This window comes from Lolium rigidum, chromosome 3 (assembly GCF_022539505.1).
Source record: "Lolium rigidum isolate FL_2022 chromosome 3, APGP_CSIRO_Lrig_0.1, whole genome shotgun sequence".
NCBI lineage: Eukaryota > Viridiplantae > Streptophyta > Magnoliopsida > Poales > Poaceae > Lolium > Lolium rigidum.
The window spans coordinates 381,356,458-381,381,012 of NC_061510.1; the positions used below are offsets into that span (position 1 = coordinate 381,356,458).

The 24,555-nt window shown below is 44.9% G+C and overlaps 3 protein-coding genes across 3 annotated transcripts; 1 reads left to right on the forward strand and 2 right to left on the reverse strand.

Annotated features, from left to right (window-relative positions):
• Positions 1-2,750: 2,750 nt before the first annotated feature.
• Positions 2,751-5,591, forward strand: LOC124700670. Its single transcript, XM_047232757.1, is given in 3 exon segments — positions 2,751-3,347; positions 3,349-3,405; positions 4,618-5,591. Coding segments are annotated over 3 exon segments (1,302 nt in total). The 5' UTR covers positions 2,751-2,864; the 3' UTR covers positions 5,380-5,591.
• An 856-nt stretch (positions 5,592-6,447) lies between these two features.
• Positions 6,448-9,097, reverse strand: LOC124704413 (probable thylakoidal processing peptidase 2, chloroplastic). Its single transcript, XM_047236668.1, is given in 7 exon segments — positions 6,448-6,836; positions 6,925-6,992; positions 7,278-7,364; positions 7,468-7,536; positions 7,624-7,692; positions 7,774-8,557; positions 8,559-9,097. Coding segments are annotated over 7 exon segments (1,434 nt in total). The 5' UTR covers positions 8,795-9,097; the 3' UTR covers positions 6,448-6,715.
• A 1,714-nt stretch (positions 9,098-10,811) lies between these two features.
• LOC124697529 (nuclear pore complex protein NUP58-like) lies at positions 10,812-15,585 on the reverse strand. Its single transcript, XM_047230110.1, has 5 exons — positions 14,915-15,585; positions 14,461-14,575; positions 13,366-13,764; positions 13,118-13,273; positions 10,812-12,902 (listed from the first exon to the last, which is right to left on the reverse strand). Exons 1-5 carry the CDS (start codon positions 15,583-15,585, stop codon positions 12,843-12,845), a joined length of 1,401 nt encoding a protein of 466 aa, XP_047086066.1. The 3' UTR covers positions 10,812-12,842.
• Positions 15,586-24,555: the final 8,970 nt, after the last annotated feature.

Consider the following 24,555-nt stretch of genomic DNA (forward strand, 5'->3'; position numbering starts at 1 on the left):
CGGCGCGGCCGGGCCTTGGGCCGCGCCGGCCTATGGGGTGGGCCCACCTCGGGTCCCCTCTTCTCCCCCTTCTGGCTCCCTTCGTCATCTGGAAAAATAGGAGTTTTCGTGTAATTCCCGTCAATTGTTGATCTTCCGAAATATTGCGTTCTGACGATGCTTTTTCCAGCAGAATCCTGGCTCCGGCGCTTGATCCTCCAATAATGATGAAACATGCAAAATAGATGAAATAACATAAGTATTGTATCCAAACATGAAATATATCAATGAATAACAGCAAATTATGATATAAAATAATGATGCAAATTGGACGTATCAACTCCCCCCAAGCTTAGACTTCGCTTGTCCCCAAGCGAAACTGAGCTCGATAAACAAGACCACATGTTTATGGAGTGAAGAGTCGATAAATAAAATACGGACAAGAAGCATCATATTAATTCACACAAGGCATTCTAGTGAACAACTTCCTCATATAATTCAACTTGAAATAAGTATAAGGTAATCACAAATAAAGGTGCATAAGGAATCATAATTGGTGATGGCAAACTTTGTTCTTAGTCAGAGAACAGTTAACAGATTATACTTATCTATTGAGCAGCGCTCTCATATTAAAGCTTATGGTAAACTTGCATACTCAATCATATTAATCATTGATGACTTTCAAAACTATATTCATTCAGGTAAAACTTGTACTAAACAAGAAAGAGTAAAGACATGATGAAGCAAATCACAATATAATAGTTTGATCACAACAACTCAAATGCTTGCTCAAGATGGAGGGAAATAGGTTTACTGACTCAACATAAAGTAAAAGACAGGCACTTCGCGAGAGGAAGCGGGGATTAAATCATGCGCTAGAGCTTTTTCAGTTTTGAAATCATATAAAGAGAATAAAAGTAATATTTTGAGAGGTGTTTGTTGTTGTCAACGACTGATAGCGGGTACTCTAACCCCCTTGCCAAACAGACCTCCAAAGAGCGGCTCCCATGAAGGACGTTATCTCTACCAGCAAGGTAGATCATCCCTCTTCTCTTTTGTTTACACATGTAATTTAGTTTATTTAAGGATGACACTCCCCCCAACCTTTGCTTACTCCCCCCAGCAAGGTGTAAGGGCAGCTAGACATTGAGGGGGAGCGTAGCTAAACAAGCATGTCATGAAAGTATCGACGTCAGCCCCAAAACATCCAAGATAAGGGTGTTGCTCGCCATCAAAAAGGCTTCGACACGAGCAACACCAATAACGAATAAGCCGATCACGCCTAGATCGCAAGGCAGCATGTTGCTTACCCGGGAGAAACCCTCGAAACAAGGGGTGGCGATGCGCCTAGATTGGTTTGTCGTGAACGTGATCGTCCTCCTTTCTCAATAACCCTAGGTACATATTTATAGTCCGTGGACTTTCTATCTTAGGAATAAACCTAGGCGTGTACGACTAAACTTTATCTCTTAATTCTAAATCTACCATAATATACAGATACACGGGCAATCTAGCCCAAATTCTCGCACAAGGCCGATTCAGAGACCCTTCATATGCATGTCCTCTAAGCCCTTCTTCGATCACGGCCCATCTCCTGCTCTGGCTAAATTCTGGTGATAACAGCAGCGCGACGCACGCGAGCTAGTTTTACATGGGAACTAGCTAGCTCTAACTATTTGATGCTCATCATCTCCCCATTTGATTCACAAATATTCAATCGATTCCATAGCTAGCTAGCTAGCTTGGGTGGTGCTACTATTCCGATTAAGCTTGCTAGCTAGGTGGCGGCGAGTGCTGGGACGCGAGCATTGGGCTCTTACACGCGGGGAGACCCAGTCAGGGGCGCGGACGGCGGCGGCGCGAGGAGACCTAGGTAGCGGTGCAGACAGTTCTCGTGAAGAAGACGATGATTTTCCGTATATTCCATTGTTTAGTTTTAGTTTATAGTGTTTGCTCTGCGTCAGCCATTTTTCGATCTGTAAAATATGTTTTCGAAAGACTGAACTTGTATATTTCGGTAGACACCTTTTATGTATCTGCTAGATGCTCTTACCGGCTGGAATTCGAGCCGAGCCGAGCCAGCTCGGCTTGACTCGCTAAAGCTCGGTCAACAATCGAGTTAGCTCGACTCGACTCGTTTAACAATCGAGTCCAGATTTGAAACTCGGCTCAACTCGCAAAGCTCGCGAGTAACTCACGAGTAGTTCGTTTAAAACTGTCAAATAGAACATGTAAAATGTACAATGCATTTTTCCTGAATATTTGGGCATAAATAATGAACAAAGAGCATTAGGAATATGGTACCATAAAAATATAAACCACAACGATCAATGTATCATCAGCATAAGATTGCCAAGTTGAGAAACCACAAATATTCTTGCGCATTTTGGTGGGCTTGGGCTGAATTCATTTTTACCGAGCTAAACAAGCTACTCGCGAGTTCGATAAACTCGGCTCGTTTAGCTTAAACTCGTTTAACGATAAAACGTTATACACCGAGTTCGAGACGAGACTAGTCGAGTCACGAGTTACTTGTTTAGGTTGAGAGTTTCGAGTTTTAATTCCAGGCAGTTGATGTCCGAACTTGTCGCAAAGCATACTCCCGGGTCCCGGCCGTCGAGAGTTTAACACAAACGTTAAACCGCCATAAAGCCACCAATAATCCGGTTCTCCGGACCCACAGTCAGCGTCCAATTACGCCTTTAACCACCCCCCACGAGCGCCATATCGCAATCTCGTCCCCACCCATCTTCTTCCCCCTTCCCCTCCGCCGCGAAGAGATCCTTTCGTGGAAGGAAAGCCTCGACTCGACAACTCGACTCGAAACCTACCTCTCACCAAACCCCAACCCAATCCTTCTCGAACCTTCTGGATCCTTCCCCGCCATGGCACCACGGGCCACGCCCATGCTCCTCCTACCCCTCCTGCTCGCGCTGCTGCTGCTCCCGGCGCCGACCCGCGCCGCCTCGCTCTCCCTCCTCACCACCACCTCCACCTCCAACGCCACCCTCCACGCCTCCACCTTCCCGGACCGCGAGCCGATCCCCACCCCGGACCCGACCTTCCTGCAGGACCTCATCGACACCCTCACCACCAAGTACAACTGGGACCCCGACGCCGAGGTGCGGGTCTGGCCGCTCGACGCCGACGCCGCGCTCGTCGGCGCCGTGCAGCGCTACGAGTTCCGCGCCCGCGCGGGCAGCGGCTCCGTCGGCGCCGCGCGGGTCTCCGACGAGACCGTCGCCTGGTCCCGCCCCCGCGACGGCCAGCCCGCCGTGGAGGAGGTGTCCGGGCCCGACGGGATCGACGTCGTCCCCGGACCCGGCGCCCTCGGGTTCGGCGACGGCGTCAGGGACCTCGACCTCGTCGGGCCCGTTCGACGTGGCGGTTGCTGACGCGGGCCTCGCGGAGCTCCGGTTGCCGTCGGTGAGTGCGGTTGACTTTCTACGCTTTGCCGTTGCGTCAGATTTTGCTTCCGCTTGCTTGCATATAACTAAAGTTGTGTCACTTCTAAGTTGAAAGCGATTACTACTACTACTACTTTAGTTGGTGAATCATATAGCGGCTGCCTGCTTCTTCCCCCTTTTAGTTTTCTTCCGTGGCATTGAATTGATTGGTGTGCAGCAGTGTCTGAATGCTAGTATCTAGTACGGCCCCCTTGTTCAGTTTTTTGTTGTTAGTGGACATTATCTCAGTTTGAGCAAATTTGGCCAGATTTGCTGGTAAATTTCTAAGGATATGCGTCAAAACTAAAACAAACCGAAACATTCAGTTTAGTTTACACATGCTGTTCTGACCCTGATTGAACGTTGCAAATTTGACCAGAGTAAGTATTGCTGAAACATTGTATGGTAATAGTAATAACGGAAGATGATAGGAGTGTCCACTGTGTACTATGCGCATTTAAATTGCTATGTTTATGCATTTAAGTAGTGCATTGAAACACATATGGTATTAATGCATTAACCAGGGGAACAAATCAATGCCCTCTTCTTCTCAATGGCCCCTATGTAGTCGACTTAAATGTAACTTACTGAATGTTTCATTTTGAATTTAAGTTAACTCCAAAAATATCAAGACAGAATGCACAGCATTTTGTTCTAGCATGCCATATAATGTGGGCAGGGCTGCTTCTGGGTGGAAAAGGAAGGGACAGCAATTGGATAATTAGACATACACTGATTTTCAATTTCTAGTTGTGAAGTCTGCATATCTTTGATTTCTGTATGCTGGAGAATTGAGATAAATTGCTACTGGATATCTTTGTTTTCTGTTTGTGTTAGTTTTGTCTAGAACAGTCACCAAATAAAAACTAGATAGGCCACATACTACTATGCTTGGCATTTATTCTAAGCTGGCTATGACTAAATATGTTACTCCCTCCAATACAAATTACTTGTTGCAGATTTATGCAAAATGTTGCCTAACATCTTTCTAGGTTCATTGAATCCACGACAAGTAATTTGGATCGGAGGGAGTACAGCCTTTCATGAATTACTTGATATAAAACTTCATAAGTTCAACTCATAGTGTTCAAACAATTTTTTTTGTTTCATGCACTGTTTGTTACATCAACTGTTGACTAATGCATATTTCCCCTCGACTGCTGCACAATCTTATGTTGCACCTCATTTGCAGTTGAATGCCACATATACAGGGTTGAAGAGGGTGCTTGTTGGTGCTGGTATTGCATTAAAGATTACTGGTGCACAGAAAGTGTACTTCACCCACACTCACAGTATAGGTCTTTTAGCAAATGGAAGCTTGTTGGCTACAAACAAGGACCTAAGCCGAATACTGCCTCACAGCCACCCAACATGTGCACCGTTGCTTCATGTGAGTGTTGTAGGCTCGGTCATAATGATTGCGCGTGAAACCGATGTGTCGGGAGGCCAGATGAAGTATTTGTTGAGTTCTGATGATACTGTGGAGTTACTTTCAGACAAGCCTGAAGTGAACATGTCAGATCGGTTGATCTCAGCATGTGTGTTCTGCTCAATCAGTCCAAGACTGCCGAGGCTTGAAAATCAACTGAAGACTTGGTTCAGCCAGAGGAATGAGTTCAATAGATCAATGAACTTCATCGAAGCTAAAGTGACGTCGCTGACTCTGGTAAAATTTCGCTTGGAGCTCGAGAGGGACATCACTGAAGAGGATGACCTCTGGGATGATGTTCCAGAGTGGAAAACTTTACCTATGGTCCAGCGAGTCTCACTTGACGTTATCGCTAGGGTTCAAGAAGAGGGACGTCTGAAGTCTATGCAAGTGAAGAAGGTAAGGAGTTCATTTCAAATCGTGGACGCTAGTTCCTGGAGCAGCTTGACTTCGAACGTTTCCTTCACAGACTTCATGTCTTTTGTTCTGCCCCCTGATCCGTTGTCATTGGATGTGAAGTGGTAACATCTTTTTTCTTGTTATTTACTTCTGATAGTCATAGGGCTGGTAGGAAATTGCACATATACATCAATTTCGTGTATAATTTACTTGGACAAAAGTGTACCTGAAAATGGGGGTTGTCTGTAATGCAGTGTTCAAATTGCTCATGATTCCTGACTGAGTTTAAACCTTTCATTCCTAATGAACATAGCACGGCCAGAGCCAAGCATTGTATATTTGTATGTGGCACTTTATTTCATTTCTAATGTAGCAACGAAGTACTCTCGTCTCTCATAGTTTACAGTTTGGAGATATAAAAAGGAGAATCTCCTGTTAGCAAGGATTAAATGTGCAAGACATTTCCATTTCTTAGAACAATTAGCACTTACACCTGTAGATGGGGGAAGGTCAAGCTATCTATAAAAAGGACAAGTTTTTGGTTCTGTAGTCAATATTCAATCTACCGGGCAGGTAAAGTTTACCCTTGTTTTCGATCTATGCATTCTGTCATTCGCAAACACTAGGTACTTCATTTTCTTTTCAGGTTAGTGACAGCACTGCACAGATTGTAGTTTTGTGAGTAATAAAGAGGAGAACCTCAAGAAAACTGGTTCTCATGTCTCAAGAACAAATCACTTAAGTACAAGAATCAAATAAATACAGATCAAAATTCACAGCACAGCGAATCAGGACCAATACATCGTATGATATTTGAAGACGTTTAAAACTGGCCATGGCTTTTCCACCATCAAAGATGAATACAATTTAAGAGAGAGCAATAACGCTCCACAAGAAATAAGAACAATTTGTTTTGCTTTTGATTTCTTTTACATTAAACATTTGGACTTTTGATTTCTTTTACATTAAACATTTGGATACAGATCAAAATTCACAACATAGCGAACAGGACCAAAACGTCGTCTGATATAAGACGTTTAAAACTAGCCATGGCTTTTCCACCTTCAAAGACAAATACAGTTTAAAGAGCAATAACGATCCACAAGAAATAAGATGAACAATTTGTCCTTCTTTTGATTTCTTTTACATTAAACATTTGAAACAGATCAGCCAGCTCTCCTAGTGTCAGAAACATATCAAAATTTCCATGTGTTGCGATAGATGCTGATTCATCCTTTTTATGACACACAAGCAAGTGCAATCGTTGGTTACAGTACAAGAACTGTTGCCTCTAAACAAGCATCTGCTGGTAGGGCAGGGAAAAACTGAGAGTCAGCCAAGCATTACGTGCAAGGCGACATCAATCAAATAAATAGCTAGAGGAGAAAAAATGTGGCTGAGATTATCAGTGATGCTCTGCCAAAAAATGGGTTGGTTTGACATTTGCCAGACCAACTAAACCTCAGGCGATGCCTGCTGCGCCAAGAAGCACATCATGGTCATAGATTGTATCTGTAATTTTCGATGGTGGCCAGTACCTAAGCACAGATCTCCCGAGAATGTTCTTCACCGGGAGCGGTCCCCTGTAATGACACAAATAGCATATGAGATACATGCTGTTGAAACCAGGCTTAGGAACTGGTGCACCTTATAGATAGAGGTCCAGCGTACCAGTTATGGGAATCGAAGCTGTTGTTTCTGTTGTCCCCCAGCACAAACACGTAGCCTGGAGGTATCCTCTGGAAAAAGGAAATAACAACTGGTAAATATGTGTACACTACACCGCAATGTAATTTCAAGAAATGAAAGTTCTAGCTTTACTATCAGGTCATGTTGGCTCTTATGAACAAGCAAACAATCTACACATGGATCAGAGTGCCTTTATGTCAAACTATTAACAAAAAGCACAGCGGATTGAACATATTAAGCAACGGATATGTCAGGGCATCAATATCTTAACACAAGGCAAATAAGTACAAGTTATAATAACAGTTGGTACTTGGTAAGATTAGAAGATACCATACCACTGGACCCATTTCATAGTTGGCTGGCTCAAGCACAAATTCCTCATCCTGGACAACTCCATTAACCAATAACTGACCATCAGTCACCTATTCAAAAAAGGCGAGTACAAATGGTTAGAACTAATGCAAACAGAAAAACAGAAATAGAGGGAGACAAATAGAAGCCACTACCCTTCGGATAAAAGCTTACTTCAACGACGTCCCCGCCCGTCGCCACAACTCTCTTGATAAACACATCACTTGAGCTGTAGCCCATGTTCTGCAAAAAAGAAGAAGTCCTGATCATGCCACATTCTATCATGAAGCAGAGAGAAGAAAGAAGTCAGACTGAATCTGAATATCATACCTGAAGGACTAGAGGCGCACGGAAGATGACAATGTCACAAATGTCGGGCTCCCGAAAAATGTAGGAAACCTGCAACAAGTACGCACCATCAGCACTCGTACATCACAGGAAGGAAACTGCTACGCGTGGGAGACTGGGAGCTAACTATACCTTCTCAGCGAGAATCCGGTCACCGACATCAAATGTCGGATACATGGATTTCGAAGGGATGGACCTGGGCTCAGCCAGAGAGGATCGGTGGAGCAGCGGCACAGTCACGGCGGCGAACATTGTCTTCGCATCATCCGAGCACGAGTTCGCCCACCTCGACAGCCAGCTGTTCCTCCTGCTCACCGACGCACCGGTACCGAGAGCGGTGGTGCTCTTTCTGACCATCCCAGCAGCACCAGAGGCTGCCACACTACTAACGACCGGCGGCGCGGCAACGGAAGGGGCAGCCCCCACGCCACCGCCGCTACTACCGAGCAACGCCTTCACACCCATCTTGGAGGAGCCAGCTACCGCGTTGTTGCCGCCGAGCAATGCCATCACGCCCGCCTTGGACGGGGCAGCCACCGCGGGGGACGGCACGGATGGCTGGCGGCGGGAGGGGGCTGGGGTCGGTGCTGCGGGTGCCGCGGCGGGGCGTGCGGACTTGCGGGAGGATGCCCCGGTGATGAGGTCGCTGCATGGAAGCCACTTGCTCGCCTGCAGGAACGGGAGGAGCGCGGCGGGGTTCAAGCCGGATGATATGGATGGGGATGCGGAGAGTGAGGATGCGCCGCCGCCCACCCCGGAGGCGAGCACGGAGAGGAGGCCGACAGCCAGGGACGGCGGCGGGTCGTCCGGTTTTGGGGAGCCTGGTGGGGAGACGAAGAGCGAGTAGCTGCCGCCATCGGAGGCGACGAGGGTCCTGGTGAGGCGTCTGGCGGGGAGGGGCTTGGTGGATGGTGGTCGGGAGAGGCTTGGGGTTGGGTTTGGGGTGGTTGTGGTCCTCGGCGTCGTTGTGCTGGTCGAGGCGGCGGGAGGAGGAGAAGAGGCAGAAGGGGCGGGAGAGCGCGTCCTGGAGGACGCGGCACCCGGCGCCGGGCGCCGCCCCGGTGCCCGCGGCGGCGGTGCAGCGCAGGCCGAAGGACGAGGCCAGGTTCTGCGCCACGTAGCCCGAGTAGGAGACGGTCATGCGGATCGCCATCGCGCGTCACCGTCGGGGAAGTTCGGTCTTGGCGGGCCGGGATCTCACGAGACGCGCCAGAGCATTTCCTCCGCGGCGATCGGGGCGGCGCCGGACCGGGCGCTCCGGGAATCCAGGGGATCTAGGGTTCCCAGGGTCGGCGGGCGGTGATACGGCCAGCCGGGCCGGGGAAGCGAGGGTAGATTGGATTGAGAAGGAGGGGGGTGAAGGGAGGGTACAGGTCTCCGGCGACACGGGGCCTCGCCGGCGGCGGAGGCCGACGAGGTCAACGGCGGAGAGGGCAAGGTGGGGGGAGAGGTGGGAGATGGGAAGGATGGGAGGTGAGCGGCGGCTTCTTTATGTTCGGTTAGCGTGGAGGCCGTGGGACCGCGGAGATTTTGGAGATCTTTTTCCACGGTTCGCCCCAACTAGGTCGGACTGGGTGGCCAGATAAGTTTTCGACTACATTTTGAAAAGCTCTACTCTCCGGAGTTATTTGGGCGATGTTGTTTGTATTTGTGTTGGTTTGGGACTTCACGCGTGATCCTGACTCTTTTTTCCTTTCTCTTCAAAACGTTGACAGTGCAGCGCTTTGTAGTTACTGTGCTGAACATAGTAATACGAAAATACAACCGAATTTGTTGGCACAAATGTACGATACGAAGAATGCAGTCTCAAGAACCATGATACAACGAGATGTATTAACAACAGATAAGTACTTTTTTCCGGGGAAACAGATAAGAGCTCGATTGTATATTTGTATACCTATCCGCTTGACCACTTCCATATTTTCTGTGGGAGTTTGCTCCCTTCCAACTTCTGTACAGTTCCTATGCATTTTCCTACCTGACCAGTAATCACAGCTATGATCCATCTTCACACTGTACATGATCCCAAAATTGAGCAACCTAGTACGGAATATCGCACTCCAAACGAATAGATGCCAAAATTCAGAGAATCCCGTCATGGGAATGGTCGTAGCAAACTGGGCTGCCTTCTCTCGCATTACCCGGGAAGCGGTGTGACCTGACTGAATCCTACCGCACTGGCGACAACGACCTGGAGCACCACTATGACCAACCATTTCCTACTCCTAAAAGCCAAGCAAAACCAAGCAAAAAAGTTGACCGGTCCCAAGTGGTTGTTGCCGGGGCGTCGCTTCTTCGTAGCTTCCCCAGTCGCGGTCCATGTCACTGATTACGCACGTGAAGTGCCGCCGACGAGCATGACGGTCGAATCTCCGAACTGCACGGCGAATTCAAGTTAGATCCATCCATCTCAGGTGTACAACACGCCGGGCTTGAAATAAATAAATTAAACAGCATGGGCGATGGCGTTGTAACATGGCTAGCTAGAGAACAATTCAGAGATGGGGCATTCACATGCTGACATGTAACATGTACGGCTTTGGTGCACAACCAGTTGAACCAGATACAGAAATGATCAACGAGCAAAATGTCAACAGCTAAAGTTCCCTGTATTTTTGGGGTATCTGATGTATGAACTGCCGTCAGCGCTTACGTTCCCTTGGGCAACGAGGAAATGTTAATACTTATATATAGCGAATGGAGGCAATGGCAAAGCAAGAGGGCAGGAAGATTGGGGAGATCACTAGAATTTGATAATCCAATATGACAGCATGCCACAACCGAGTAAGGACCCTCCATGATAACATACTATAATACTATATGGCTTGCCTTACAGCGAAGCAAACATAAGCATGTAATTTGGCACTTTAGAAGTTTAGATAAGCAGATCCTCCTAAACCAAAAAAACAAGTTGATTATCTTGGAAAAAATGAAGTTTATTCCGCAAAAAGAGGAAAAACACACACGTGCATGTGAAAAATCGTGTAGACAGCAATATGGCCCTAGATAATTTGTAAATACTGTTTAACCAAGTCCATGCTGTGTGTAAAATTCTATCATGTACTAATCCTAACCATTCAGTGGGAAGCCCAACAGCAATCACCTTCTAGTCCTAAATTTTGTAACACCAAAACGCCTTCAATATTCTAGTTCTTGTGTTATTATAGTCAGACAGCTGGGCAGTTGACACAATCACACTGTACCCTTTTTTTTTAGAGACAAGTCTCATATCACAATTTCCATGTCACAACCTAAATGCACGATGGTTAATCAACGCTTCAAGCATAAAGCTCCACAATTAATATCATTTGTACTGCGTATGTCAAAGTCAAACATGAAATGGATTATCACAGTCAATACACTAATAAGTAGCTTGGTCAAAGAAGATTCTAATAAAGTGGAGTAACTTCAAATGTTAGTTACCCTCTAAGTGGTTGGGCGACTCAAAGGTTCATCGCTGAGTGATTTACATAATTCAATGCCAGTGTTTTAAACCTTAAATGGGCTAAACTGCTGACGCAATGTTAGCTTCACCACAGAAAGGAAGAAAACTGAGGTGGCCATAGCCATGGATTTATCGTGTGAGTCCTATAGGTTTTGATATAGTTGTCAGAATGCCAGGTATTTTTTACATCTGGAAGCAAAGTCTACCCTTATGTTAGACAGCTCCACTATAGTTTCTCATTAAACAATTTAAGGACTGATGTGAAGCTAATTCAGTTACACATCTGGCGCCTGTTTCAGGGTGTCACCATTCTGTCTGAGATAAACAGGAGAATGACAAAACGATAAAAATTGGAAGCCAATCAAGGATAGGATGAGAAACAAAGTTTTACCTGACCACGTGAGATGTTAGTTCTGACAACTGCTACATAAAATTCAAGGTTTACTAACCTGACTACATGAGATGTTATTTGTGAAAGCTGCAATACAGAATGAAGGTTACTTACAGATCTACAGGCAATGTTCGATGGACTGTTCTGGCAGCGGCTTTGGTGTACAACCAGATACAGAAATGATCAACTAGCAAAATGTCAACGGCTAAAGTTCCCAGTATTTTTTGGGTACCCTACGCGTATGAACTGCCGTCAGCGCTTACGTCTGGGAAACAAGGCAAAGATAATACTACATAACCAAAGAGGCAATGGCAAAGCAAGAGGACAGCTAGACTGGACAGACCACCAGAATTTGTAATTGAATATGACTACATGCCATAACCGAGTAAGGACCCTCCATGATAACATACTATATGGCTTGGGTACTAATGTGGCAGCTTTCGACGAAGCAACAGAAGCATGTAATTTGGCGCTTTAGAAGTTTAGATAAGCTGACCGTCCTAACCAAAAGGCAAGTTGATTATCTTAGAAAACATGAAGTTTATTCCGCAAAAGAGAGAGAAACCGCCACATGCATACGAAAAGTTATATACACAGCAAAGAGAATGTGGCCCTAGATGCATTTGAAAATACTGTTTAACCAAGTCCTTGTTGTGTGGAAAATTCTATCAAGTACTAATCCAAACCATTCAGTGAGAAGCCAAATAGCAATCACCTTCTAGCCTTATATTTTATTTAACCAAAAATACCTGCATCGTTATAGTTCTCGTGGCATTTATAATCAACAATGGTGCAGTTTACACAATCACATCTTATCCCATCCTTTTCAAGAGAAATCTCATATCACAATTCCCATGTCACACCTAAATGCCTGATGGTTAATCAACACTTCAAGTATAAAGCTCCACAATTAAGATTTTTTTTATGTCAAAGTCAAACGTGAAATGGATTCACAGTCAATACACTAACAAGTAGCTTGGTCGAAGAAGATTATAATAAAGTATCTTCGAAGTTGATTACTTTGTAAGTGGTTGGACGACAAAAAGGTTTCATCACTGAGTGATTTACAGAAGTCAATGCCAGCGTTTTTAAACCTTAAATGGGCTAAACTGCTGAAGCAATGTTAGCTTAGCCACGGATAGGAAGAAAACTGAGGTGGCCACAGCCGATTTATCCTGTGAGTCGTATAGGTTTCATATAGTTACCAGGTATTTTTACATCTGGAAGCACAGTCTGCCCTTATGTCAGACAGTTCCACTGCAGTTTCTCATTAAACAAGTTAATCATAGGCTGCTGTAAAAAAAAGGAGGGAAGAGGGATGGAGTCAGAAGGACATACAAGAAAAAGGACTGATGCGAAGCTGATTCAGTTACACATCTGACGCCTGCTTTGGGGTGTCACCATTCTGTGTGGAGACAGGTGGGCCTGTAGCTCAGAAGAGATACACAGGAGAATCACAAAAAAATGAATGTTGGAAAACCAATCAAGGATAGGATGAGAAACAAAGTTTAACATGACCACGCAAGATGTTAGCTGGGAGGAGAACTGCTGCACAAAATTCAAGGTTTACTAACCTGACTACATCAAGTGTTACTTGTGAGAACACTGAGAACTGCTATACAAATTGAAGGTTTACTTACAGCCAATGTTGGATGGACTGTTATGGAAGCGGCTTCTTGTTTCGCTGCCTCTTTTCTATCCGCTTCCACAAATGGATCATTCCGATTACCACTGTTCCGCAGATCATTAAGATATTGAATCCTTATTGCATCAGCATATTGATGAAGATTTTCCACCTGGACCAAAGAAAATGTTAGAGAAGCTCCATTTCTCTACGAAAGCATCAAACTATAGTTGCCAAACAATGGTATTATGTACAGGGTATTACCTTAGAAGCAACAAAGATAAAATAGTCATGCATGTTCGACATAACTTTTGGCAGAGATTCCAAAGAAGCTGGATATGTTTTAGTATTCTTCATCTGAACAAGCTGCTCTAGCTCTCCAATCAATTTGCAACATTCTTCAAGTTGCTTCTCAAATCTGTCAACAATGCGCTGCATAAAGATAGAGGGCCGCCTTACAGAGCCATGAGTACGAGCGGCTGAAGATCCAGCATGGTTTGCAAAACTGGTATTTGCAGCACCTCTGCTGACGAACCATGGTCTCAAGTTCACATATGAACCTATAGCAAATTCTGCAATGGACATACTTTCTTTGACAGAATCCATTAATCTCTGAATGGAAGCCTTCTCCCTGTTCATGATGGTGGAGATTGACCCAATCTCCTGTTACAGGAAGAAAAAATTGCTCCTGTCAAAAACAATTATTCAAGTTAAATGTGTTTTTTTCCTAGTTGGCTTCATGCATTATGCGAATTTTTTTTGCCTTGTAGTCCTGAGAGCCTTCTTCATTTGAAGTTAAAGTCCCAGAAAAAAATCAGTCAATTCAATAGCCGAGACTGAAGAGATAGTTCTGCAAGTAAGAGATGTATCTATGTTTCTGCATTGTGCAGATGTCTTTCTGGTGTATCTTCCATGCATACAACATGTAAACGTCACAACACTATTTGACACTAATACATCCCAACACCTGGTTGATCTCACTACTTACCGACATCCAAATCTTGTGGAGGAACATTGCAATGGTAGCATTTCAAACCTTTGAATGAAGTATGAACAACTCTACAAATAGATTTCACAGAGTACAACTCAATTATCACCGAGAAACATCTAACTTGTACTATCTAGTCGCATGATTGTGCGGCAGTTCAGTAATTACAAAAGAGCACTTAATGTTGGCTGGTACTGTGTAATCTTGAAGGATTACGCTACCATAGTGATAAGCAAACGCACAATGGAAACAAACTTGACAGTACTAGATATAATCTGGTAGTACTGCACTTATCTGTGAAGGCTGAAACGTTCCCAACCATGGATTGCAAATAAATCACACGCAGTAACAAAGAATCAGAAGAAGCAAACCTGTGTAATGTGACGAGCATCCAGTTCAAAACTGCTATTGGAGACTGACGGGTCGCAGAGGCGGCTGCATTGCTCCAACTGCTCGCACGCTTGCCTCTCCTCCCTTATCCTGTCCCTGCAAATCACAGATGAACCAGGTGAGCAATGTGGCAAAATACAGATAAGTCATCCCCCAAACATGCAGACTTCGCACCCCACAAGCTGTTCGAAACTTCAGAACGTCACAGCGGGCGGAATCTAACAAACCACAACAGCAGATTTCGACAGGGAAGACGGGCATCTAGAACGCAATGTGACCAACAGAACCACGGTTCAGTTCAGATCATAATAACACAATGCGCCTGAATTTCGCCTTAAGAAATCAATCAATTGCCCCCAAATCGGAACAGAACATGGTGAACGAATGCCCAATCCCTCGATCGACGAGCAAGAGTTATTCGGGCGTAAATCGTACTCGATCTGTAGCAGGAGGTGCTGGGAGAAGGGATGGAGGTCCTCCCACTTCGTCTTGTACCCCGCGGGCTCCCCTTCCACCGTGTACAGCCTCAGCTGCTGCTGCTGCTGCGCTTCCGCCCACGCCTGCTGCGGCCCCGACGTACGTCCCTGCCCCAATCCCGTCGATGCGGCCTGCTGCGGCTGCGGCTGCGCCAACGCCCATGGCTGCTGCAGCCCGTCCTGACGTCTCTGCTCCCATCCCGCGAGCGCCTGCTGCTGCTGCGCCGCCACCCACGCCTGCTGCAGCCCGGCTTGGCGTGCCTGCTCCAATTTCCCCAGCGCCGCCGCAACCTGCTGCGGCGTGGGAGGAGCCGGGACCTGCGCGCGGAAAGGCGACGGCGACGGCGATACGGGGGGTAGGGACATCGCAGGCCACTCGTAGGTCCCCGTGTGAGGCGCGGAGGGCGGCGCCTGCGACGGTGACGAGACCCATGGCGGAGGGCGCGCGGGGGTGTGCGTCGCCGCCGCCTCCTGCTCCTGCTCCTCGGCGATCGGCGAGAGCGCCGGCTCCACCCGGAACCTTCCAACCTGGCGCGGCGGCATCTGCGGCGGGCGGTGGTCGGGGTCGGGGGAGAAGCTGAGGCGCCTGGCGACGTCGTCTAGGTCGATGTTGAGGCCCAGCCTCGACATGGGTGGCGGTGGCGGTGGCGGTGGCGGTGGCGGTTTTGTTCCCGGATTAGAGACGCTGGTATTTATGTGAAAATACGAGCATAAATCTGGGTGCGCGTGTACATGTTTTCTTCATTATTGAAAAAAATAATTTGAAGAATTGGTTTTGTATTGTTCAGAGAAATACGAATTTCCATTTTCACATTTATGTGTAGGTTACACATGTTCGTTTTTTAATGCAAAAATCTGCACAAACATAATGTATACATGCGTGCATTTTCTTCAATTTTTTCTGAAGCTTTGAAATAGTATTTTTAAAAAATATATTTCCTAATGGGGTGCATTTGCACCGGGTTGACATCGTCCGTTCCCGTATTCGTGGCTCACTGACGCAGCAATTCGAGGGCACCTACGCGTTCGGAACGAGCTACATGCTGAAATTGACCTGTTGTTTGGTAGGTCGGGCTGCATGGTTTGGGTTAAAAAGGCATTTTTGTTTGTTTGCATGCAATCAACCCCAAATATGTATGGAGATGAGGTTACACTTGTTTGGTATCATCCAGTCATGTCTAAGGTCACCTCTTCTCTACAACGGGTAGTCTTATCATGCTATGACCTCCCATCACCTCTTCTCTACAAACGGGTAGCCTTATCATGTTATGACCTCCCATCACACATAAATCTCAGTTCATGACAGTTGTGGACTAACGAAGCTAGCAGTTCACGAAATCAACCCTAGTTAGTACAAATGGTGGTTCATAACGATGCTCCCTAGCTACTACGAATGTCAGTTTATCATCACGGGGTAGTTCAACATACGGGGATCAAATTGGGGTTTGATAAACAGGGGATCAAATGGGGGTTCTTCTTCTTCACTTCTTCACTTGTTCTTCTCCTTCTCAAATGGTGGTCTAGCCTCTGGCTTCCCACATTGCGTCTGCTCACTCTTGCCTCTTATCCTTCCAGCTTCATTGTCGCCTGCCTCCACGCCATGGCCGGTCTCAACTTTGTCAAAAGTGACAACCTCTTGAAAGAAGTTATCCTCGTCCCAACCTAAGATCCAGTTGTGAAGAATGCAGCAAGCAATGACCAACTTTACTTGAGTGTCAAAAGTGTGGAACGGTTTCTGGTTAAAGACCTTGAACCTGTTCTTCAATGCAACAAAGGCCCTCTCAATGGTGGCTCTAAGGCTTCAGTGTCTCAGATTGAACAACTCTTTCGCATTCTGAAGTCGGTTCTTGGGAGTGAACTTGTTGAGGTGGTACCTTCTTTTCCTGAAGGGAGGTAGAATACCAGGTCGACATGCATATCCAGCATCTCCAAGGTAGAACTTACCCTCAGGGATTTGCAACCCATCAGGCATGGTCAAGCTGTCGAACAGGATGCTCGCATCATGAGCTGAATCCTCCCATCCAGCAAGCATGTATGTGAACCTCATATCGAAATCCACAGCTGCTAGCACGTTCTGGCTGGTGCAGTGCTTCCTCCCGTGGAATGCTGCATGCATTGATCTCGGTACCTTTGCAGTCACATGAGTATCATCAATAACCCCAATGCAATCCTGCCAAAAAATTAGCACATAGTCTTGTTTCTGACAGTACCACAAATCTCATAAGCAGAACGGACATGATTTTGTACTCAGCATAAAATAAGGGAACCACCTGCAGCTATTCTTGATCTTGGGTGGTGTGTTCGATGATGCTGGCTTGATCATGTCACCTCTGAGCTCCCCAATTGCGTACAACATCTACTGGAAGTACCGAGAGATAGTCTCCGTGGATCGCGTGAATGTGCTATGGATGACTCTGAACCTCTGGTTATGACCCACAACATGAAGAAACATTGCGACTTGTTCTTCGATTGAGGTGTGGATGCTATCAACCTGCAATCCTCTAGACCTGAACGTTTTCGCAAGTGCATAGAAATGGATCTTCTCATCTGAAGCATCTGGATAGCGTCTACATTGCAGTTGTAGATGTAGTTTAGGTTGACAATCCTCTCCTGATCTCGTTGTAACATAAGGCCGTAACTGACACGAGGAAAAACATCATGCCTAACTGCTCTCTTGTGCATCATCAGGATCCAGACGTGTATGCAAATGATGAGTGCTGCGGCGTGATGCACGAGCTGAAGTTGGTCGATCTACTCAAACAAGATCTATATATTACGAACGTTCTTATCGAACCCAACTAGTTGTACCAACATGAATCTAACACTATAATACAGCAGAGGAGTTTGCCTGTGGTGACCCAGCGTACCACTGCATGGTGTAGTACACAAGTCGTTGACATAACACAAGTGAAACACCGTTCCACTCATATTACATCCCTCAGAGTGGTACAACAGAAACATATGCGAGTCCAAGGTATGTCTATAGAAGGATACACAAGCTGATTACAGAAGATCAACACAGCCTCCTACTTTACAGTGAGGTAAAACTTCAAATAAAGCTCCAGAAGAACGACTCGTAGTCTAAGCTATTGCTAACTCTAGCTTAATAGCTACTAGGCTTGCTATAGAAATCTAGCTACTTAGGTGCTAGGATTAGGGAAAGGCTCCCTTCTATTACTAGTCTAAGTTTCCACTATAGTTGCTGCAGTGATACGTCTCCAACTTATCGATAATTTCTTATGTTCCATGCTACTTTATTGATGATACCTACATGTTTTATGCACATTATATGTCGTATTTACGCATTTTCTGGAAATAACCTATTAACAAGATGCCGAAGAGCCGATTCTTTGTTTTACTGCTGTTTTTGGTTTCGAAATCCTAGTAAGGAAATATTCTCGGAATTGGACGAAATCAACGCCCGAGGTCCTATTTTTGCACGAAGCTTCCGGAAGACCGAAGGAGAGTCGGAAGTGGGGCCACGAGGTGGCCGGACGACAGGGCGGCGCGGCCCGAGCCCTCGGCCGCGCGGCCTGTCACCTGGGCCCCTCGTGCCGCCTCTTGACCCGCCCTTCCGCCTACTTAAAGCCTCCGTCGCGAAAACCCCGATGCGAGAGCCACGATACGGAAAACCTTCCGAGAGACGCCGCCGCGCGACTCCCATCTCGGGGGATTCAGGAGATCGCCTCCGGCACCCTGCCTGAGAGGGGATTCATCTCCCGGAGGACTCTACACCGCCATGGTCGCCTCCGGAGTGATGAGTGAGTAGTTCACCCCTGGACTATGGGTCCATAGCAGTAGCTAGATGGTCGTCTTCTCCTAATTGTGCTTCATTGTTGGATCTTGTGAGCTGCCTAACATGATCAAGATCATCTATCTGTAATACTATATGTTGTGTTTGTCGGGATCCGATGGATAGAGAATACTATGTTATGGTGATTATCAATCTATTGTTTATGTGTTGTTTATGATCTTGCATGCTCTCCGTTATTAGTAGAGGCTGCGGCCAAGTTTTTACTCTTAACTCCAAGAGGGAGTATTTATGCTCGATAGTGGGTTCATGCCTTCATTGACACTGGGACGATGACGAGAAAGTTCTAAGGTTGTGATGTCTTGTTGCCACTAGGGATAAAACATTGATTCTATGTCTAAGGATGTAGTTGTCGATTACATTACGCACCATACTTAATGCAATTGTCCGTTGCTTTGCAACTTAATACTGAATGGGGTTCGGATGATAACTTTGAAGGTGGACTTTTTAGGCATAGATGCGGTTGGATGGCGGTCTATGTACTTTGTCGTAATGCCCAGATTAAATCTCACTATATTTATCATATCATGTATATGCATTGTTATGCCCTTCTCTATTTGTCAATTGCCCGATTGTAATTTGTTCACCCAACATGCTTTTATCTTATGGGAGAGACACCTCTAGTGAGCTGTGGACCCCGGTCCTATTCTTTACATCGCATACAATCTCTTGCAATACTTGTTTTACTATTTTCTTGCAAACAATCATCTTCCACACAATACGGTTAATCCTTTGTTACGGCAAGCCGGTGAGATTGACAACCTCAACTTTGTTTCGTTGGGGCAAAGTACTTTGGTTTTGTTGTGCGGGTTCCACGTTGGCGCCGGAATCCCTGTTGTTGCGCCGCATCACATTTCGCCACCATCAACCTTCAACGTGCTTCTTGGCTCCTCCTGGTTCGATTAAACCTTGGTTTCTTTACGAGGGAAAACTTGCTGCTTGTGCGCATCATACCTTCCTCTTGGGGTTCCCAACGGACGTGTACATCTACGCGCATCAAGCACTTTTTACGCGCCGTTGCTCGGGGAGATCAAGACACGGCTGCAAGGGAGTCTCCACTTCTCAATCTCTTTACTTTGTTTTTGTCTTGCTTTATTTTATTTACTACTTTGTTTGCTGCACCTAAACAAAACACAAAAAAATTAGTTGCTAGTTTTACTTTATTTACTGTCTTGCTCTCTATCAAAAACACACAAAAAATTAGTTACTTGTCTTTACTTTATTTACCTAGTTTACTTTTACTACTGCTATCATGAGTAATCCTGAAGTTGAAGTTCGTTCTTTTAAGCAACAAGGTGGAGAAAGTTTTAAAGATGCTTGGTACAGAATTAGTAATGCTCATCATAGGTGCATTAAGAAACACTCCACCACTATCCTTCTTAGGAACTTTTATGTTGGTTTATCTAGTTGGAATAGGTATGTTCTTGATACTCTTTCGGGAGGTAATTTCCTAAGTACTCCCGCTTTAGAAGCTAGTTGCATCATTGAGAGTCTAGTTGGAATACCACCTGTTAATGAAGTTAAAATTGAAATCTCTCTTGAGGATGTTATGAAAAAATTGGAAACCATGGAGAAAATTTTTCCAAGTATTGAAACTAAAATGGAAATGTTATTGGATTAAACTGATGAACTTGATAAATCCATAGGAGGAATTGATGAAAGAATTAGTGTCCTAGGAACTTGTGTTGTCCATGATAATCAAACCAATAGGATTGATGAACTTGAAAAAGCTATGGGAACCTTGGGTTCAACCTTTTCTTCTCTCAAGTATAATGAGAAAGCTTATGTGGGTAAAGAGCAAAAATTCATGTATGCCTTTAAAGTGCCTAAACAAAAGAATTACTATAGGCCTAAAATTGCTAAAACTCCTAGCACCACCATAGAAAATTTAGATAATGGAGCACCTAAAGTACCCTCTGCAACAAGTTGTGTTTGCATGAAGAATAGTAATGTTGATGCTTCATCTCTTGATGTTACTTGATTTGAACTTTCTGCGCCTAGCTGAAAGGCGTTAAAGAAAAGCGCTTATGGGAGACAACCCATGTTTTTACTACAGTACTTTGTTTTATATTTAAGTCTTGGAAGTTGTTTACTACTGTAGCAACCTCTCCTTATCATGTTTTTGTGCCAAGTAAAGTTTCTATGTTATAGTTGATGTTATATTTGGGATCGCTGCGCAGAAACAGCATTGCTGTCTGTCACGAATCTGGGCACAAGTCTCTGTAGAAAATTCGAAAAAAACTGCCAATTTACGAGCGTAATCCTCAGATATGTACGCAACTTTCATTAGTTTTGAGTTTTTCCATTTGAGCAAGTCTGGTGCCATTTTAAAATTCGTATTTACGAACTGTTCTGTTTTTGACAGATTCTGCCTTTTATTTCACATTGCCTCTTTTGCTATGTTGGATGAATTTCTTTGATCCATTAATGTCCAGTAGCTTTATGCAATGTCCAGAAGTGTAAAGAATGATTGTGTCACCTCCGAATGTGTGAATTATTAATTGTGCACTAACCCTCTAATGAGTTTGCTTGAAGTTTGGTGTGAAGGAAGTTTTCAAGGGTCAAGAGAGGAGTATGATATACTATGATCAAGAGGAGTGAAAGCTCTAAGCTTGGGGATGCCCCCGTGGTTCATCCCTGCATATTTTAAGAAGACTCAAGCGTCTAAGCTTGGGGATGCCCAAGGCATCCCCTTCTTCATCGACAACATCATCGGGTTCCTCCCTGAAACTATATTTTTATTCGGTCACATCTTGTGTTCTTTACTTGGAGCGTCGGTTTGTTTTTGTTTTTGTTTTTGTTTGAATAAAATGGATCCTAGCATTCACTTTGTGGGAGAGAGACACGCTCCGCTGTTGCATATGGACAAATATGTCCTTAGGCTTTACTCATAATGTTCATGGCGAAGTTTCTTCTTCGTTAAATTGTTATATGGTTGGAATTGGAAAATGCTACATGTAGTAATTCTAAAATGTCTTGGATAATGTGATACTTGGCAATTGTTGTGCTCATGTTTAAGCTCTTGCATCATATACTTTGCACCCATTAATGAAGAAATACATAGAGCTTGCTAAAATTTGATTTGCATATTTGGTCTCTCTAAGGTCTAGATAATATCTAGTATTGAGTTTTGAACAACAAGGAAGACGGTGTAGAGTCTTATAATGTTTACAATATGTCTTTTATGTGAGTTTTGCTGCACCGGTTCATCCTTGAGTTTGCTTCAAATAACCTTGCTAGCCTAAACCTTGTATCGAGAGGGAATACTTCTCATGCATCCAAAATCCTTGAGCCAACCACTATGCCATTTGTGTTCACCATACCTACCTACTACATGGTATTTCTCCGCCATTCCAAAGTAAATTGCTTGAGTGCTACCTTTAAAATTCCATCATTTACCTTTGCAATATATAGCTCATGGGACAAAATAGCCTTAAAAACTATCGTAGTATTGAATATGTACTTATGCACTTTATCTCTTATTAAGTTGCTTGTTGTGCGATAACCATGCTTACGGGGACGCCATCAACTATTCTTTGTTGAATATCATGTGAGTTGCTATGCATGTCCGTCTTGTACGAGTAAGAGGATCTACCACCTTAATGGTTGGAGCATGCATATTGTTAGAGAAGAACATTGGGCCGCTAACTAAAGCCATGAATCATGGTTGAAGTTTCAGTTTTGGACATATATCCTCAATCTCATATGAGAATAATAATTGTTGCTACATGCTTATGCATTAAAGAGGAGTCCATTATCTGTTGTCCATGTTGTCCCGGTATGGATGTCTAAGTTGAGAATAATCAAAAGCGAGAAATCCAAAATGCGAGCTTTCTCCTTAGACCTTTGTACGGGCGGCATGGAGGTACCCCTTTGTGACACTTGGTTGAAACATGTGCATTGCGAAGATCCGGTAGTCCAAGCTAAGTAGGACAAGGTGCGGGCACTATTAGTATACTATGCATGAGGCTTGCAACTTGTAAGATATAATTTACATAACTCATATGCTTTATTACTACCGTTGACAAAATTGTTTCATGTTTTCAAAATAAAAGCTCTAGCACAAATACAGCAATCGATGCTTTCCTCTTTGAAGGACCATTCTTTTACTTTTATTGTTGAGTCGGTTTACCTATCTCTCTCCACCTCAAGAAGCAAACACTTGTGTGAAGCTGTGCATTGATTCCTACATACTTGCATATTGCACTTGTTATATTACTTTATGTTGACAATATCCATGAGATATACATGTTATAAGTTGAAAGCAACCGCTGAAACTTAATCTTCCTTTGTGTTGCTTCAATACCTTTACTTTGATTTATTGCTTTATGAGTTAACTCTTATGCAAGACTTATTGATGCTTGTCTTGAAGTACTATTCATGAAAAGTCTTTGCTTTATGATTCACTTGTTTACTCATGTCATTACCATTGTTTTGATCGCTGCATTCATTACATATGTTTACAAATAGTATGATCAAGATTATGATGGCATGTCACTTCAGAAATTATCTTTGTTATCGTTTTACCTGCTCGGGACGAGCAGAACTAAGCTTGGGGATGCTGATACGTCTCCAACGTATCGATAATTTCTTATGTTCCATGCTACTTTATTGATGATACCTACATGTTTTATGCACATTATATGTCGTATTTATGCATTTTCTGGAACTAACCTATTAACAAGATGCTAGAAGAGCCGATTCTTTGTTTTCTGCTGTTTTTGGTTTCAGAAATCCTAGTAAGGAAATATTCTCGGAATTGGACGAAATCAACGCCCGGGGTCCTATTTTTGCACGAAGCTTCCGGAAGACCGAAGGAGAGTCGAAGTGGGGCCACGAGGTGGCCGGACCACAGGGCGGCGCGGCCCGAGGCCCTGGCCGCGCGGCCTGTCGTGTGGGCCCCTCGTGCGGCCTCTTGACCTGCCCTTCCGCCTACTTAAAGCCTCCGTCGCGAAACCCCGATGCGAGAGCCACGATACGGAAAACCTTCCGGAGACGCCGCCGCCGCGAATCCCATCTCGGGGGATTCAGGAGATCGCCTCCGGCACCCTGCCGGAGAGGGGATTCATCTCCCGGAGGACTCTACACCGCCATGGTCGCCTCCGGAGTGATGAGTGAGTAGTTCACCCCTGGACTATGGGTCCATAGCCGTAGCTAGATGGTCGTCTTCTCCTAATTGTGCTTCATTGTTGGATCTTGTGAGCTGCCTAACATGATCAAGATCATCTATCTGTAATACTATATGTTGTGTTTGTTGGGATCCGATGGATAGAGAATACTATGTTATGGTGATTATCAATCTATTGTTTATGTGTTGTTTATGATCTTGCATGCTCTCCGTTATTAGTAGAGGCTCTGGCCAAGTTTTTACTCTTAACTCCAAGAGGGAGTATTTATGCTCGATAGTGGGTTCATGCCTTCATTGACACCTGGGACGGTGATGAGAAAGTTCTAAGGTTGTGATGTCTTGTTGCCACTAGGGATAAAACATTGATTCTATGTCTAAGGATGTAGTTGTCGATTACATTACGCACCATACTTAATGCAATTGTCTGTTGCTTTGCAACTTAATACTAAATGGGGTTCGGATGATAACCTGAAGGTGGACTTTTTAGGCATACACTACAAGAAAAGTTGCCATGGCCGACGAAGTTGAAGTCGCGCCGTGGTTGCTGGTGTACCATGGCCGACGATTTTTGGTCCCTCCGTGGTGCATGTCAAAACTTTTTTTTTCTCGTTTTTGTGGCCACCTAGCCCACGAAAGCGGCCAAAATGTCGCGTATGGTGGC